At 40.1% G+C, this 18,468-nt stretch overlaps 1 protein-coding gene across 1 annotated transcript; it reads left to right on the top strand.

Annotated features, from left to right (window-relative positions):
* Positions 1-10,315: 10,315 nt before the first annotated feature.
* On the top strand, positions 10,316-17,655 carry CIPC (CLOCK interacting pacemaker). The gene is made up of 3 exons (XM_065751830.1): positions 10,316-10,513; positions 11,907-12,076; positions 15,658-17,655. Exons 1-3 carry the CDS (start codon positions 10,441-10,443, stop codon positions 16,534-16,536), a joined length of 1,122 nt encoding a protein of 373 aa, XP_065607902.1. The 5' UTR covers positions 10,316-10,440; the 3' UTR covers positions 16,537-17,655.
* Positions 17,656-18,468: the final 813 nt, after the last annotated feature.

Genomic DNA, 18,468 nt, shown 5'->3' with positions numbered 1-18,468 from the left:
TATGGCTATAATCCTAGACAGTTAAAGAATTAGTCCAAATTAACAGGTTGAAATACACTCTGAGATTAAAACCTTCTTTTCTAGTGATGACACTATCCCAGTAACATGAACTTTGGCAATTTGTTACTCTATCCTTTAATTTTTAGTTCACCAGCTGTAAAATGATTGTGATATTCCTACTTCATAAGTGGAATGTTAGTCTTAAAAAATATTTATAAAGCCATTCAGATCCTCATACAAGAAGTGTTACAGAAAGCAAAGGAGCATTATTAACAATGTCCACTCAGAATGGTGCTTGCATCTTGGTGATAACTTTATCCCTAAAATCACTTGAAGAAGACTTAACAGCTTATAGAAAATGCTGAAATGAGGCAAATTTTCACTCATCTCTGTAAAGCATCTTGCTGCACTGAGAGCTCCAGCACACATCTGTCATCTGGAGGCCAAGCAGGCCTTCCACAATTCCAGGAAATCAATTCCAAAGACTGTAGATTGTCAGTTGCTTGCACACTGGAGGCTGTCCAGGCAGCAGATTAAATTGTATGAGAAAATTGTAGCAGGCTCTAGACTGCACGTAATGGAGACCCTCGGTGACCCTTCTGAGGACTTGGGAAATATGCACTGAAATTACCAACAGCCCCTTTTGTAACACCAAAACTGCTTGCTGAACTTCTCTTACATATCACACAGGGTCATTCATAACTGAACCATTTCTGAAGAAGAAAAGCAAACCATAAAACCTAATCACAATCCTTTCTTCTTGTAGAAAATGTTCAGGGATTCCAGAGCTGCATTATTTGTAAGCAGAAAAAATAAAAAAGTAAAATGAAAAAAGAAAATAAAGAGGAAAAAGGAAAAAAAAAGAAAAGAAAAGAAAAGAAAAGAAAAGAAAAGAAAAGAAAAGAAAAGAAAAGAAAAGAAAAGAAAAGAAAAGAAAAGAAAAGAAAAGAAAAGAAAAGAAAAGAAAAGAAAAGAAAAGAAAAGAAAAGAAAAGAAAAGAAAAGAAAAGAAAAGAAAAGAAAAGAAAAGAAAAAGGAGTTGGTACTAGTGAAAGCCTCAGTCTTTTGCAGTGTTTAATAGTACTACTGTTCCTGAGTCTTTCAACCCTGAGAGATTTCAGCCAAATGCCCAAAATTCTGGCCAAAATGAATACTGATGCAGAAGGCTTATTTAGAAATGTAGCTGTTTCAGTTTTGTTGTTTTATTCAGACACTGTTGATTACCCTCTGGTTTTCAGTTTCATTGTTTCTAGAGTACCCTTGACATTGCCAGAGTTCAAACTGTTAATGTGACCCCTTTCACTGCTGCTCACTTGGGGGTTCAGGCTGTAGTGTGTAACTCTCCTTGTCACAAACAGGAATGCTGCATGCACACAAAGAACCTAATCCCTTTTGAAAATAAAGCTTTGCTACACCAATGAATAATAAGCTACATAAAATTCTGTTTATTACTTCTGATCAGTCTCAGGTTTCAAAAACTGGGAGGTTAGTGATACTGAATTCTGCTTTCCAATTCATCAGTACTTAGCTAGGTAGGTAGGTCCCTTCATCTCACCCCTTAATAGTACCATTACTCTTCAGAAAAACTGCATAGCTTAACATGTATCTGAGAGTTTGTTTGTTTTAAATAGATTAGAAAAGATTTACAGAGCATTTTAAGCAGATAGAATGAGTATAATGCTGGGGGGGGGGAGGTGTTAGGGGAGCTGTTTTTTGAATAACTCCTCTATGACAGAAAAATATGTGTTTTTTCCTTTGATAAAAGATCATACAGAATCATATTCCAAGCTTCCCACAACTGAAGACCTTTGTACAGATCTCCAAAGCAGCTTTTAGGGCATAATATTAACCAAGTTATCCTTACAGCAAGGCTTTATAACCTCACACATCACGTGATCAGAGAGGGAGATGGTGAACAGGAACTGCCCTTATCTTCCTCACGGTTTTTAACTCTGTCACAGACTTCCCATATGACCTTGACCGAGTTTTTCAATCTGTTTTCTAATTCCCTGTGAGCTATTTTGGGCTTAATAATTCCTTATGTCAGAATTGAGTATAAATTAATTGCTAGAGGTTTTTATGCTAAGACTTCTAGGTAATACACTCTCTCAAAGAAAATTATCTTTCTGCTAAAGCAACAATTGCTCTATCGATCATAAATGAACCTTGTTTTCTCAACTTGCTGCTGATCAGAGATCTTGATCTGATATATCTATATTGTTCACCTTTTGTGTTTCTTCATATGGCAGTAATCTTATTCCACTTAAATGTGATACTTTTACACACATTTTGATAAGCTATAGATTACTATTACTGGGTGATAAGCACTGAAAAATTAGATCTCCTATGTTCTGGAGAGGAAATTGGGAAGAAAGGTATGGAGCAACAATCCTTGCAATCCTCACACACACACACACAAAGAATATCTCTGGGCTGAATGAACGAAGAATGGAATGAAGGCATATGAATACGAAGAGGCGATTTCCAAAGACCAGTTTAGCCACAGGCCTTTTTATGTCAAGTATCTGGTACATCCAAGCCGTAAAAAGCAAAGCAGGAATTTCTAGGATCAGTTTCACCCCTTTGACTCATCCCCTTCCTTTCTGCTCTCACAAGACAAGCCCAGAGTGTGCAACAGGAAACCAAGCAAAAACAATACAAGAAAAACACATTTTAATTTTAGCCACACAGCTGCCTCTGGGTTCTTTAAATACACTCCCCTCTAAGTGCTTCCATACACCAAGCTATCCAAGTGCTCTAGACAGGCTGAGTCTCAACTGCAAGCTCATTCCACAGCTAATCTCTGTCTGGCATTGTTACAGCAATCAAACCAAGCTGGTCAAATGCCCGACTGGGGCAAACTGGGTCCTTATCCAAGTGCCCTCTACCAGCCTCTGTTACGTAGCTTTAAGTGACAAACTACAGCCTCCATGTTCTTTGGGAAGGACAGATTTTCAGTCGGGGTTTTAAAACAACCTCTTTTCTTCTTATCCTCTTATCCTCTCCCCCTGCACATTAATACAGAGAGTAAGAATCCAAAAATATCTTTTGAAGTTGTGCCTGAGAGTGACACAGCGCCCTAGTACGATGTGATGGGTGACCTATTCTCCTAGTGCCACAATGCCTGTAGCCTTGCTGTCTGGAAAACCATCTAGGGAATTTAAGGACTACCAGAAGAAAATAGGAAATCTAAAAGCCCAGTCACATACTCAGTTCTTCATCTAGGGTTGTTTTTTCCCTTTGGGTTTTGAAAGTGAAATGTAAGCTACCTCTGAATTCTGGAGGTATTTTACTGCCATCATGTGGAGAATTTTCTACAAAAATGAAAAGACATCTTCTCTGATTGGATATCATTTTTTCTGCCCTTGGCAAACTGAAAATTCTCATTCAGTCTTACAACTACAAGGGGTTAGCCCTGGAGCCACAAATGCCCAAATGCTATAAACATCTGCAAAATATTCCGCTGTCCTTAGTTACTTTGCTCTTGCCCTGCTGGAGCAAACTATCCATTGGCACAGGAGAGTGGGTCAAGAGTGTGACAGCCTGGCTATGCTTGCCATCTCTGGTATTTCATTACAGGTTTCTCTCTGTGGTCTGCATGAACATACAAGCATTTATTATCAGTGCTATTTCATTCCATGAAGCAGCGGAACAAATGAGAACATTATTACAGAAGGGCATCACAAATAAAATCACATACATTATCTTAGAATCAGACATTTGTATTTTTCAGGCACTACTATTCTCACTCTTCAAGCCTCCATTTTATCTGAACACTTGAGGAATTTGATAAAAATTTTACAACAGTTCCAGAAGGTGGTAATTTTACAGGGCCGTATTCATCCCCATTAAAGAACAAGAGTGCCTCCACCCTTCTGGAAACACCAAGTTTTGGACCAAAACCGGTAACTATATTCCAATTCAAAACATCAAAACAGAACATCGCCAGGTTTGGTTTTATTTTATTTCTTTTTATTTTGTATTGTAGTGATTAACACTGCACCTACTATCATAAAAGTCAAAATATAATATTTAGGTAATTTTTCAGTGAATGTTTCAGCAATAGTGACATATTTTCCTTAAAGGCTCTTCTCCTGTTAAATCAATACAGTCTGTAAGGCAAATACTGTCAGAAAACTGTCAAGGAGCTGCTTAGTTTCCCTAAGACATGCAAATAAATGGCCTCATTTTTAAAAGTGGTTAACCCCCTATAGCACCTTCTGAATTCATCACAACAGCAGAAATCAGCCTTGCACATGGTTTAGAAATGTAATTGCTATCTCCTGCCCATTCTGCTATCTCACTTGAAATCAGAACTGTTCCTTATTTTCTTTCTCCCTGAATGGAGGCTGGCAGAGATACTCATTAGGCTCAGCAAGGTTCATAAATGATTCTGAACTAAATGCATGCAGACCTCTGATGAGGTACCAGACCTCAGAAGAGCTGCTACACTCACTAACTACTGAAAGTTGGCCTGAAGATCTGTGAAGTCCTTCAATCAAGCCACTACCTTCTTCTAGTCTCACAAAACTTCATTCAGATTTGGCTGTGCTATTGATATGGCAGTGGAAAAAACAGCACTCAACAGCTTCAGCTTCATCTGCTCCTACAGATTTGCTTTCCACAGTCTTGGACACAAATGGCTTGGTGTTTTGTTCCAGCAGTGTATGCAGCAGAGATTTCTAAGATAAAGGTAAAATGGATCCCCTATCACAAGGGAATATATTTACAGTGAGAATCAGGAGCCAGTTCTACATTTGTGTTTCAAATGGCTATAGTAAATTCACGCACTTCACAAGCAAAATCCCAATCACTACACTACTAAAGGAACCCACGTGTAACAACTGCATTCAGCCATCCAATGTAATAGATGTGCAGGGAGCTGAGTCACAAAAGCTGAACTTCCTGAGAAGCACGTGTCCAGTCTATACCCTTAGTTCATCTACCCACACTATGAGGCACAGCACATGACTACATCAGTGTTACTGCATCATACAATTCGTTGCTGACTAGATGAAGCTGTAAAAAATCAATTCCCTTAATCCGCAGCAGCAAACACTTACACTGAATGGCCATGTTCAAAATTCTCTTCTGCATGAGGCACATTTGTTATACTTACACATAAGGTAATGAGTTCTTGCCTTTTCATTTGCTTTTAAAAATGACACGAAGTAACAGGCCAAAATCCATATCAAAATAGTATTCTCAAATACAGTTATGTGCTCTTCTCATCAATTAGGAAGTTACAGATTTGATGTAGCCTTAATTCTGCTACATATGCTTTTACATTACCGGATTGTCTTTAATTAACTACTGACATCTCAGGCTTTTTTCCACCAAACAATGTGCCATTCAATGGGCAGGGTAAAAGGTACTGGGAATAAATCAAAGCCACATAGAGAATTTGGCTGCCTTATTTGTTGTCCTTGCTGTATAAATAACGTTTTCAAGTAAGATTTAGAAATATTTACTGTTATTCTATGTAAATTAAATAAAGCTCTTTTTATTCTGAAAAAAAAAAGTCCACCCTCCTTGATTGTACCAGGTTTGACCTTTCCTATCTACTGCAATCCAGAGACCCACGACACCCAGTGGTTATTAGAAACAATGCAGGCGTGCAGAAAGCCATTAAGAATATGAAGTTGCTTAGCTTTTCTCTGGTTCACAAAAGTAAGAAGTGGCTAGAAAAATGAAGACATTGAACAAGTTACAATCCAAGTTAAAGAGTCAGTAAAGATGACCTTAGCAGGATCAACATTTGAGGCTTACACACCAAAACAACCCAACCCAAAGCAACCATCGCCACTCCAAACGCAAACTCCAATCATTTTTATCTCCAGACAAACACGACAGCCATTCTACCACGAGGAAAGCAGAATCTCTTTTACGTCAATAGTGTAAATCCCGTATATTCCTTCCTCAAAAAATAACAGCATCATGAGGAGATCTTCCTGCCTCCAATGTATATCCCACAACAGCTTTGCAGCCTTCCACACATGCGCGGGAGACACAGAAAAGAGAAAGACTCTGCTGAAGGCTATGAGAGGGCATGCTGCCTTCCAAACTACTTTGAACTGCTGAAATGGTCTGATGCCATCCCAGTTAAAACCAGTCCCTGGGGCTGCTCTTTTTCATAGCTTCCCAAAGGAGAAAGGTAGTACTAAAGCTACCTTTGTTATCCTCCAATATAAATACAGAACAGAGGAAAGTAAAGAACATCAAAGGCGCATGTTTTATTCATGGTGTGCTGTCTCTGCTAGGCATCTGTTGTGAAATAACCTTTACTGTGCTTTCCCTTAATTTAGAGATATTTATGTTAAGGATATAGTTGCAGATGGACACCTTAGGCTGAAAGGTGTATCTATTTTGAAATGAAAGCACTGTTGCATAAAACAGTAGAAGAAAAACAAACGTGCTAAATACCTTCCTAGCGAAGAATCTGGTTAAGTGAACTGCTGGATGAAATTCTAGGACCTAGATGAAAACTTGAGGTCAGATAGTGGACCATAATATATCTCTTTCATGCTTTAGTAACTATTAAATAAGTTATTAATTGCTAACAAAACCCATACATGAAATGTCTTTTTAAACAGACTTAAGAGGTTTAATAATGCTATAATGTCTAACAACACAGGTGACATAAATATAAGAGGAAATACATTTGAGATTTGATGCCAATCTGCTGAAATGTGAAGCAACTACTTTATACCCATATCCACTCTTTGGTTAAGACTGATAAAAAACTTACATGCATCATTTCAACAACATTCTTCAATTTTTCTATTAAAATTACTGAAACTAATAATAAAAGGAACCAAGATATCTGCATCAAATACTGAAGTTAGCTTTGGCTCAATCAAGTGGCATGTATAAAGCTATTTATTTGCAAGCTAATTTAATGCAATGCCTATTAAAGTGTATTTTGTCAGTGACAGCAAAATAAATCAGTGAGTGTTTAAAGAAAAAAGATTGACTATTTGTTCCTTTTAGATAAATACTTCCTAGCATCTCTAACTCAGACAATGCATTACAAAACTATGTTCTTCCTCTGACCTGACTGTGCTTTACTTTCAGAGTTTGCCAAACATTTCTTTCTACTGAGTTAGGTCAAAAGATTATTTCTTGCATAAGCATACATGAAGTCCATTTATTATCGCCTTTAACTGTTCAGCAACCACACAAGACCTATTAATTGATTCATTGGAAAAATACTTGCTTACTTCCCTCTTGAGTCACCAAAGACTAATTTTACTCTTTTTCCTGGAAAATAATTTAACACCTTTTTTTTTTTCTAATTAAAAAATGCTGAAACAACTAAACTGAGTGAATATGCAGTCATACTTTACCCATATTCTTTCCACAATTTTCATGTTGCGTGACCAAACTAAACAAGGAAGTGAACAAAAAGCTAACACTCATGTGCCAAAATGTTCACCTTCAGAATAAACAAACAAACCACAGTGCAGCATAATGAAAAAGGAAAACATCCTGTTGTCACTGACAGTAATCACTGAAAGCACACAGTAAATGAGACGTTTTACCAATGAAAGAGAGAAGAAAGGGAAAAAGACACAAATTCTTAAAAACACACGCAAATTAAAGCACGAGGTTATAGAACACAGAGAATTCAGGTGATAATGCTCAATTTATATCAAAGGTTTAATTCAACTGAATGCAGAGAGAATTCAGGTGATAAGATGTAATCCATTTAAAACAGAGGTTTACCTTTACTCTCCAATAAAACTTCTCTATAAACAGGATAGTAGTTCAGTTCTCCTACCTGTTGTCTCTTGGATGAAAGTCTGGCGTCAGACAGCACAAATGTTCTGAATCAGCTGAACTGAAGGGCAGGTTGTCTTACTCAAATAAAAGGTCTGTTGCTCTCTGATGAGCTGCTTTCAGAGAGAACCCACAGTCACTCCATACTCTGTGAAATCTGGTCTCTGTGGAGATCAGTGAGGGTTGTTTCTGGGAATATGGCAACCAGCACCATGCCTAAGCAAATATCATGATGTAACAGCATTCTTAGCATGCTTTTCCTCAGAATCCCAAACTCCAAAATGGTAAGGGATCCAAATCCACAGCCGAGATATCACACATCTCACAGTACTGTTTAGATGTACTCGGAGACAGATCTGGTATTTAAATTCTCAAAAATGCATTCTAGTGGTATGTGTAACTTCAGTTCCTTCACAGCACTTTGAATCAGTAGGAATTAAATCCCAATCTGTGTCAGGTTTTCAAAATGACAGTGTCATTTCACACAGTCCCAGACATTTTGATTTGCTTTGTATGTGACAGGTTATTTGGAAGAGAGTGCTGAGATTCAAGATTCTTTTCTTTTCCATTTGGAAACTTATTAGATCACGTCGATCTTTTTAATAAGTGTGTTCCAGGTTCTTTAAACAAGACCACCATTACAATGGAAGCATTTCTTTTATGCATTACTATTCAGGGAAATCACTGTCGTTGCTCAGCTCTTCTACACATTCCTTTTGTTTTCTCTTAGGAAATTGCTTTTTGCCTTCAAATGCAAAATATCTTGACAGACTCCTGGGTGCTGGCAGTGTTTATTGAACTCTTAGAAAAAGAACACCTATTCTTGCTGTATTCACTGATGTAGAAGATCCACATCCTGCTCCTTATTTGCCCTTGGTTTTCTGCAGTTTGTGGAAAGCAAATCCACACATTCTTTCCTCTATTTCATATTTACCAACCAGGTAGAAAAGTATCCTTTACTCCTCATTCACTTATGACAGCTCTTCCATTTGCAATGCTTTCCCTCTCTGAGATTCCCCTTTCGGACCCCGATGCTGCCTCCTTTGTTTCCTGCGTCGCTGTGCATGTGCTACGTCTCTTCCTCAGAGCACAACAGGCTCTAGAAAAGCCTAAACTCCTGCGAACTAGAAGAATGGCACTGTTCAGCACAGCATCTGGGAAGTTCAGCAGCACCCCATGTTCCTGGCTCTGAACACCCGCCCGACCCTCTCACGTATCCATGCCAGGCAGTGAGCAGCTTCACCCGCTTGCAAACCCGCTGCATGTAGCAAAAAGTACTTGTGCTTTTTCAGCGAAGACTCTCTTTTCCGACACTTCCCTGACAGCAGCAGGGTGGACATGACTTCAGCATAACATTATTCCCGCCTCAGCTCCCGAGGAGGCGGCGCCACACACAACACAAGACCTCCGCCCACCATTCCCGCCCCTAACGGCTGCGCACGCGCGCTGCAGCCTCCCCGCCGGCTGAAGACGCAAGCATGACAGCAGTGCGTATGCGCGCTGAGTGAAGCGGCCGTGTCGCTTTCCCCTTCCGGGGCGGGCCCGACTAGGCCGGCGGGGAGGTTCGTGCTTCGCGGTGGTGCAGGTGCTGCTGCGCACGCGCGGGGCGCGTGGCGCCGAGGCGGCCGGCAGCCAGGTGAGGATTGGCACGGCCCAGCCCGCGGTGCTGCTCCGGGCGCGGTGTGACCGTGGTGCTCGGGGCGGCCCGATCTCGGCTAAGGCCGGCCCCACCCCGCCGCCGGGAGGGGCTGCGCCCTTGCTTCGTCTTGGCGGCTGCGCGGGACCTCTCGTCCCGCCGGGCTCCGGGATGGCCCGGCCCTGCCCGTGGGCGCGGTGCTGGGGAAGCGGGCGGGAGGGAGGGCACGGCGGTGTGAGGAGGCTGCCGGAGGTGAAGTGCTGGGACAGCTCGCTTAGACGTAGGGTTTATATTTTGAACGGTGCTATGTGGAGCCAAGAGCCGGACTCTGTGATCCCTGTACACCCCTTCCAACTCGGGGTGTTCTGTGGTGCCAGGATAACGGAAGGGGTGCTTGTATTTCTCATTTCCAGCTCTCCTTTTATGTCCAGTTCTGATTTCTGGAGACTAGCATCCATACGCAGTGCTTTCTTAACTAATGTCTGTTTTGGAGAAGGATAAGTAACAAAAGCTTGGATCAGGTGCCTTCATTTAAAACTTGTCCATGAACATTCAGTTGAGCTGAATCAGCCCAGGGCAGATGAAAGATTTGAGTCCAGAAAGTGCAGAAAGTTCTGCAAAGTAACATGTCAATTGATGCGAAGAAGTGTGGCCTGTCTTTTCTCTAATGTGTTATTAAACAAACATATTCGAGAGTGTTTTGCAGGAAATAAGTTGTGGTTTTATTGACAAGTGTTTGCTAACCTAAATTTGTGATAAATGGCTAATGTGGAACTGGGAATTTAATAGAATTTTACAGATTGCTTAACAGACACCTCAAAACTTTGATAACAGGGTTTCTGTAAGGACGTGCATAGACCTATACTGTTGGATCTTTTATTAGATTCAGAGGAAGTCTGTTTTGTTTTTTAACAGTTTTTGTAGTTCCTCAATGCAAAAGGAGTTGAAGACTGCCACCGTCACTGTGCAGACATGGCGACAAAATAGTCATGTATTGAGTCCCTCAAGAAAATATTGGGCAGACTGATGGAAATGAAGAGCTTGAATCATCGCTTCAGCATGGCAGCAACTGAATCTGACAAGGACTCTGGATACTCAGGTTTGAAACAAGACTGCTACTTTTTTTTCCTTCCTGTTTTCAAGCTGCTGGTGATGTTAGATAGAGCTGACTCTTGCCCCATACTGTTCGTGCGTGGTTACTTGGTAGGATCTTTATATTTAAGGCAGGTTGAAAAATTAAATTACTATTAAACTTTTTTAAGCAGAGTATTATGTAATTCATCCTGTGAATTTTAGTGGCATGGGAATATAAAAACCTGCAACAAAGAACTGAATGGGGGAATCACAGTATCACATAACCGTAGGAGTTGGAAGAGACCTCTAGAGATCATGGAATCCAGCCCCCTGCTAAAGCAGCTCCCTAGCCCAGATTGCACAGGTAGGCATCCAGGCGGGTCTTGAATGTCTCTGGAGGAGTCTCCACCACCTCTCTGTGCAGCCTGTGCCAGTGCTCTGTCATAAGAGAGGTGTTTCATGCTTTTATCATCTTTGTAGCCCTCTGCTGGACTCTTTCCAGGAGATCCCTGTCTTTTTTGTATGGAGGTGCCCAGAACTGGGCACAGCACTCCAGGTGAGACCTCACCAGGGCAGAGTAGAAGGGATGGATCACCTCCCTCGGCCTGCTGGCCACACTCTTTTTAAAAAATACACCCCAGAACACCATTGTCCTTCTTGTCCACCAGGGCACCCAGGTCCCTGTCCTCAGAGCTCCTCTCCAGCAGCTCATCCTCCAGACTGTACCAGGGCATGCGGTTCTTCCTCCCTAGGTGCAAGACTCCACACTTGCTCTCGTTGTTAATCCTTAGTCTTCAGAGTCTAAAAGTAGGAATAGAAAGATTAACTTTTGTTTTTTGCAGTGACCAATGAACTTTGAAGTATGCCGTGTAATGTGTTGCAGTTAGACTGGATTGTCATTAGAGCCTGATGAAACAGGAGTATTTGTAGCATCGGTGAAACGTAGGCAGTATGTTCTAACAATCAACAAAACTATCAGAAGATTCCCTTTAAAAGTTAAAAGTGGTTTTGTGGGAGGTACTATGCATACTGGGTTTGTAGACAGCAGATTTAAAGACACAAAAAAATGCAGCGTGGATCTGAATCTGCTAGTAGTTTTGTGTACCAGTCTTCAGAGTGGCTATGTGGTTGCATGTTATGTGGTTACATAAATGTCTTCTGCATTTAGTCCCTTGGAGACTAAATGCAGAAGAGCAAAAAGAAATAGATTTTTAGGGAGACCATATCTGTATGAGAGCTATCCTGAAGTACAAAGTCTTCAAAGGCCATCTGACAACTGTCAAAAAAATCTGATTTTATTGGTATTCCAGTATTAAACTTAATTATTCACCGTGGCTTGACTGAAAGGAAACAGAATAGTAGAACTGAAAGGAATGCTGCATGTGAAACAACTAACAGCTGAATTCTACATCTGGCAGATGGCAGTTCAGAGTGCCTCAGTGCTATGGAGCAGACTGACTCTGAGGATGTCCTGAATGCATTGTGTTGGAATGCAGAGGATGGACCTTGGCCTTGCCCCGTGACCACGAGCAGCTCCTTTCCAGCACTTTCTCCCATGGTTGTCATGAAAAATGTTCTAGTAAAGCAGGTAAGGAAGAAATAATATATTGGTATATTGGAAAATACTGCCTTTTTTTTTTTTTTTTTTTTTTTTTAGTATTTTCCTTTCAAAAAAGATTATATGAAGTTGTGGGTGTCCAGAAAGTGAGCAGTAATTTGTGAAGTTTTGTTAGTAACAACCCCTTCTTTTGAGGGACAGCTAAAACCACTATGAGGGGAGAAAAAAAGATGAAATACAGAATCTGTGTTATATATGCTCTGCAAAAAATAAGTCTTTATAATGTTATGTAAATGGCAAAGATCAAACCAAAATGAGCGCTTTTCCCTGCAAAAGATGATGTTGTTTTTTGTTTTTGTTTTGTTTTGTTCAGTTTAGATGGAGGAATAGGATGGTTGCTTTTGCTTTCCAATTCTAAGATTCTGGAAGTGCTTTATATGCAATAGGCAGCCTTAATCTAGAAAGTTATACATTAATAAATTAAATCTGTATCTAAAGCTAGCTTCAGTATATTTACTTGGGCAGCTTTTCCTCCTAATTACATATCACATGTCACGATGCAACAATTACATTCCAGGTTTCTGTCTTCCAGTATCATGTTATGGGTTTTTCCTCTACCACTTCTGTGAAGTTCAAAAATTCCTTGATTGTAATATTGTAACAGAAGGCGGAAGAGCTGGAAGTTTGAAGTACTGCTGTACTGTTAGGCTTCTTGCTTCTACTCAGGTGTTTTTAAACGAGGCAAAAGTATAGCAGCCTTCTTTATCATTAGAATACTTATGAGAATACAGTGAGAATGAAGAAAAAAGAATATAAATCTTGATTTTTATACTGAATCTGTTTTGAAAAGGAACAAAACCTGTTAAACTCAGATATTGTGTGTCAGAGCTGGCATAGAGTTTGGTTCTTGCTAATATTTCCTAGAATCATTGCTGTTGGAAAAGACCTCCAAGATCATCTATCTAGTCCAACCATCAACCCATCACCACCGTGATCTTTGTCCCTAAGTGCCACATCTACGTGTTTCTGAAACATTTCCAGGGATGGTGGCTCCAACAATTCCCTGGGTAGCCTCCTCCAATAATTTGTCAAATTATACATTTGTAGTGGGAGGTGGTTCTGATCTGAGCATTGTGCTTTATCTTGACATGAAGCAATTTTTTTCTGACTGTTATGGCCTTGTTCTTAGATGTGTGGACAGAACACACGTGACATAAAACATGAACAAATGCTCAGGTTCTCTTGTGGGGAAGAGGCAAGCTTCACCAGGACTGATAGCTGTTGGTTTGGGGTCAAAAATTAAGCATGTTAAAGTACTGATTTTGTAAAAAAAAAAAAAAAAAAAACAAACAAACAAACAAACAAAAAAAAATACAAAAAAACAAACAAAAAAAACCCACGTATAAGTAGCCATTTAATAAATAGATAAAAATACCAGACTCAGTTAATTCGAGCAGTTAATAACATTTAAATTTAATTATTTATAGCTAAGGACAATCATGTGAAATTGAAAAATGTTCATTTCAATAAGTAAAAGCAACAAGACGGGCAGAATGATGGAGTGTCTTTGTAGCTCTTTCCACTGGGTCTAGTTACGTCAGGTAGTCATGCTGGTCATCTTATTATAATGTGTGCTTTTTAACACAGATCTTGGTTAGGCTCCCTGGACCAAAAAATGCCAAGCAACAACAAAGCAGCATCCCTAGTTACTGCAGATTATCTGTTTGTTTCAATTTCAGTCATCATCATCCTTCTGTCTTAGAACCTCTGCGATCCTATTTAGTGATGTTTACCTGCTGTCCTGATTTCAGACTGTAAACAGCTAACAATGTTACTAAAAGAAATAAAGCAGGAATTAGTTCTCTGAAACACAGTAGTGCTGAGGCAAGGTTTGTAGAAGTCCTTAATAGGTGGGAAGGCTTTTTAGGTCAATAACACTGGTATCTGCAGAATATTATCTTCCATTAAAAAAAATTGACTGCAGAATATGTAAAATTAAATGTCTCCTTCTCTTCTAAAAATGAGATTTTTGGGTATAAGAATAAGAGCAGAACGTAATGTGAGTGGAAAGGACAAGAAAGTGAATAATAAAGATGGGAGTAGGGGATAAAAACAAGGGCATGGTAAAGCATTATTGCAGTTCTTAAGGCCTCAGTGAATTTGGGGCTGCAGTGTGCTACGTACTGTACAAATATACAGTGAATTGCAACTTCCGACTCCAAAGCCTTATTCCTTAAGGTTTCATGTTCTGTCTAGTGTTTATATAACTGTGGTGTTTATATACTTCCCCACTCTTAATCTCTCTGGATACATTTCTTTTGGATGTGTTCTTTTGTCTGTGAAATTAGGAACTAACATTAACTAATATAGAGCATCTTGCCACTGAACTCAGTGTCAGAGTTGGCAATTGAATCTCATCTCTGAGTCTCAATATCTGAATCAGTGGATGATGCCTTCTTTTGTGAAGTTCTCTGCTGACATGAGCAGAACTTCAGCAAAACGTGTTAGCATTTGCCAGTTTAAACGTTCTGAGACTGAGGAAGAGATGCTGGATTTCAGATGAGTCAGAGTAGTACAAAAAATAACAAAATATTGTAGTGCTACTAAATCTATTGCCCTCAGCAGGCCTGCAGTAACATTCCAAATAGCGAAACTTAGGAATTGGAAAAATATCTGAGAGTATATTGTATTAGAAGAAGTAAAGGTGGGGGTTTTGGTGTTATTTTGTTTTGTTTTTCTTTTTCCTGAAATAAATCTATTACTGGACAGCTTGATATGTCAAGAGAACAGGCATGCTTTCTGGCCAGGAGATCTCATGAAGTTCACTAATAGTGTATTTGTGAAAGATGAGGTAATCTCTTGTAAAAATTGGTGTATTACTCTACCTATATTGCAGAATCTGACTTGTGTAAGGACATAAAAAACTGAACATTTTTCTTGAAGTATAATGCTTTTAAGGCTTATCAGTGCACAAGATTTCACCAAAGGTGTGGAATTAAACTGGTCCGTGCTCAGAACAGGCAGTTTTCCTCAAACTGATTGATAGTATTTTTTTCTTCCAACTTCATGGTTTTGAATTTATTGCAACTATGTATTGTACTTACGATTGCAAAACTTACTGAGCAGCTGTGTTAAATAATGTCTTCAAAAGTTTGCTGTGAGAACAGAAATGATAGGATTGCTGCATTTCAACAGAGAGTGAGTCTGAATTGCTCCTCAAATGTCTGTGCTATCTTTGACTCTTGGAATATTTCATGACCAGAATTTTTCAAGTTTACACTCCTTGTTTAGCACAAGTACAGTAATAATTTTACACTAGCATTGTATGATACGTGCATGCACTGTAATTTTTAGTAGGGAATGTGTGTATGAATTGAATTGTTTTTAAGAGTATTTGCTATGTATGGTTTTCAGCTTTGATTCTAGTATTATGTTCTATTGTCAGAGAAGAGAGGGATGAGATTGATAATAAGCTGCTCACAACGTTATATTGTGTAGTATGTGTCAATTATGAACAGATGGCATAATCCACTTGTTTTGCTTAAGGTTTTTTGATCCTTATCAATAGCACTGCTGTAAGAATTGTGTTTTTCCCCATTTATACTTCTCAGGGGAGTTCATCCCAGCTCCAGTCTTGGACTGTCAAGCCCTCCTTTGAAGTGATTCCAGCTCAACCACAGCTGGTATTTCTTCACCCATCAATCCCTCCTCCCATTACCCCTCACCCTGTTGGAAAAAAGAGAAACGATTCCACTAACTACCTGCCCATCCTGAACTCTTATCCCAAAATAGCACCACAGCCCTGCAAAAGAGATCACTCTTTCGACGTAGAGGAACGTCAGGAAACCAGTTGCCATAAACGACTCTGCACAGAAGCATCTAAAATGGAGACTTCTCCTGTATCAAGGAGCATGGGTTTGGCTGCTAGTCCTTTCGCCCAACTACCAGTTAGCTTTAAGGCTTCTCAGGATTCTAACCAGCAAAGTTCTTCAAGTTTGATGACAACTGGAAAAGTGTCAACTCTTCCTGGTTTCCATCGTGTTTCTGCTGACACTCCAAAAGTTCCGGGTTCGGCTCCTCTCTTGCCTTTTGGAACTCTACAGACAGCAAAGTGCGCTCCTCATGAGAATGAGAGTGCAGCACAAACTACAGTGCAGTCTGCAGTGTGGAGCCTCCCATTGATACCAGAAGAGACTTGCACTACCCCTGAACTGCTTTTGCAACAGCAAAGTAAGTGTAGACGCTTTCAGAATACACTCGTTGTGCTACGCAGGTCAGGATTGCTGGAGATCACTTTAAAAACCAAGGAGCTCATTCATCAGAACCAGGTGACTCAAGCTGAGCTGGACAGGCTGAAGCACCAAATGCAACTTTTCATTGAGGCAATAAAGAACAATGCTCCACAGTCATGGGCAGAGCTAGAAGCATCTCTAACAGGTTCAGATAAAGTTAGTAGCAACCTTGAAGACTCCACTTATCCAAACGTGTAGTAAAATGGTACATAGCTGTTAAGTTATTCCTGTGCCTCCTACTTCCTGTTTCAAGCTTTTACTTGAACGTTCTCTGAGTCCAAGACATGGAAGTTGGCATATGATTTACAACTTGTCTTCACGGCCAGTCATGGGACTGGAACAGCACAGTGGGATTCTGATGAGTACTCAATACTCCAGTGTGACCTTGAACTCCCTGCTAACTGTGTACTGTCTTGGGCTTTGGAAGCTTGGATGTGCTCTGCTGGAATGTTCCCGTTCTTGCTGTGAGAAGACAGTCATTTGCAGAATTCTGCTAGCTAGTCTCTTCCTATTCCCATCTTCAGATAGTCAGTTCTGAGATTGGCACAGCAAAACAGGCCCCAGTACTGGGCTATCACCAGTTGCAAGTACATGAAGAGAGTTGGTGTGAAGAGAAGCAGCTTAGCGAGGTGGGGTGGTATCGGACTATTGCTAACTGTTGACAGGGAGTCTTGATTTTGGGGTTATAATTGTTTTGAATTAGTGGACATCTGCTTGTTGTGAAGCAGCATTCTGTATTTATTGCAATGTTTGACCAATGTGACAAGAGTCTTAGGAGCCCAGTGACTTGATTTTGATGAGTATCTGTTGGATTTTGATCTGTAAAGATAAGTGAATAAGAATTGCAAGGCATGCACTGGAAGTGTTTGTTTCAAAACTGTATTTATTTGCACTACCTATTAGCGACTAAAAGTGGCTTTGGATTTTCGTGGCAGAATGCAAAAACATTTTAAAATATGGTGCAAGGAAGACACTTCTTCACCAGCATTAATTTGGCAAGACTAGTTAAATGTTATCTTTGTATATTTAGCTTATAAGACTAAACTGTGCTGTGAAATTGTTCTGGTCTTGTTTAACATCTTAAAAAGTGACATTGATGCGGGGATAGTGTCCACCCTCAGCAAGTTTGCTGGTGGTACAAAGCTGGGAGGAATGGTTGATAACACCAGGAGGCTGTGCTGCCATTCAGTGAGACCTGGACAGACTGGAGAATTGGGCAGAGAGGGATCAGGTGAGATTTAACAAAGGAGGCCAGGCTCTTCTCAGTAGTGTGTGCTGACAGGTTGAGGGGAAATGGCCACAAACGGAAGCATAAAAAGTTCCACACAAATGTGCATAAGAACTTCCCAGTGCAGTGACAGAGCAGTGGCACAGCTGCACAGAGAGGTGGTGGAGTCTCCTTCTCTGGAGATGTTCCAGACCCACCTGGACGCCTACCTGTGCAACCTGGGCTACTTTGGCAGGGGGGTTGGACTCAATGTTCTCTAGAGGTCCCTTCCAACCCCTACAGTTCTGTGATTCTGTGAAATCAGATTGCTAAGAATGAAAAAAAGTAGAGAAGTGAGAGGAGAGGGAGAATGATGGCCCGCAGTAAAACAAGTCCTCCAATCTTCATTCCCTCCTTTTTTTGTTATTGAGAGAAATCAAGTGAATATGTGTATTTAAAAATAATTTAATAAGATATCAACTCCGAAAATCTTGCTAGAAGTTTGATCTACTTGAGTTTGAAGTTAAACAAACAAAACCACTTTCCTCCACACAGATGTATATTATCTCTAACCTGCTTGACGTGAAATGTAGGTAAGGCCTAACATCTTATGCAGGGTTATTAGCAGACATCTGTGGTAGTCAGTTGCAAAAGCTATGGTACAGATGTCAGTTTATCTAGGTACTTGTGTCAGTCCCTCCAATAAAAAGGGTTTGTTTGCTTACCAGACAGGCTGTGTAAAAGAACTAAGAATGCTTCCTATGAGAGGTAAAAAATCTGGATTGCTTGTATCATGTTCATTTCCACTTGAAAATGCTTTCCAAAAATTGTGCCGTATAGGTCCCTGGGTATTTTGATGCTTTGATCACTTCACTGCAGATTCTTAAAAGAGATACTTGAAAGTATAGTAGAACTCTTGCTAG

Source organism: Cyrtonyx montezumae, unplaced genomic scaffold (genome assembly GCF_038088225.1).
Source record: "Cyrtonyx montezumae isolate F1298 unplaced genomic scaffold, pur_monq_1.0 scaffold_10, whole genome shotgun sequence".
In the NCBI taxonomy this organism is placed as follows: domain Eukaryota; kingdom Metazoa; phylum Chordata; class Aves; order Galliformes; family Odontophoridae; genus Cyrtonyx; species Cyrtonyx montezumae.
This window is presented reverse-complemented; position numbering and strand designations above follow the sequence as displayed.

What these genes read in the sequence shown, in the direction of transcription:
- CIPC (XM_065751830.1), top strand. Translation starts at nt 10,441, where the DNA reads ATGGAAATGAAGAGCTTGAATCATCGCTTCAGCATGGCAGCAACTGAA. An exon ending in CAAGGACTCTGGATACTCAG is followed by an intron (nt 10,514 to 11,906) that starts GTTTGAAACAAG and finishes TACATCTGGCAG; the next exon opens with ATGGCAGTTCAGAGTGCCTC. An exon ending in AAAATGTTCTAGTAAAGCAG is followed by an intron (nt 12,077 to 15,657) that starts GTAAGGAAGAAA and finishes TATACTTCTCAG; the next exon opens with GGGAGTTCATCCCAGCTCCA.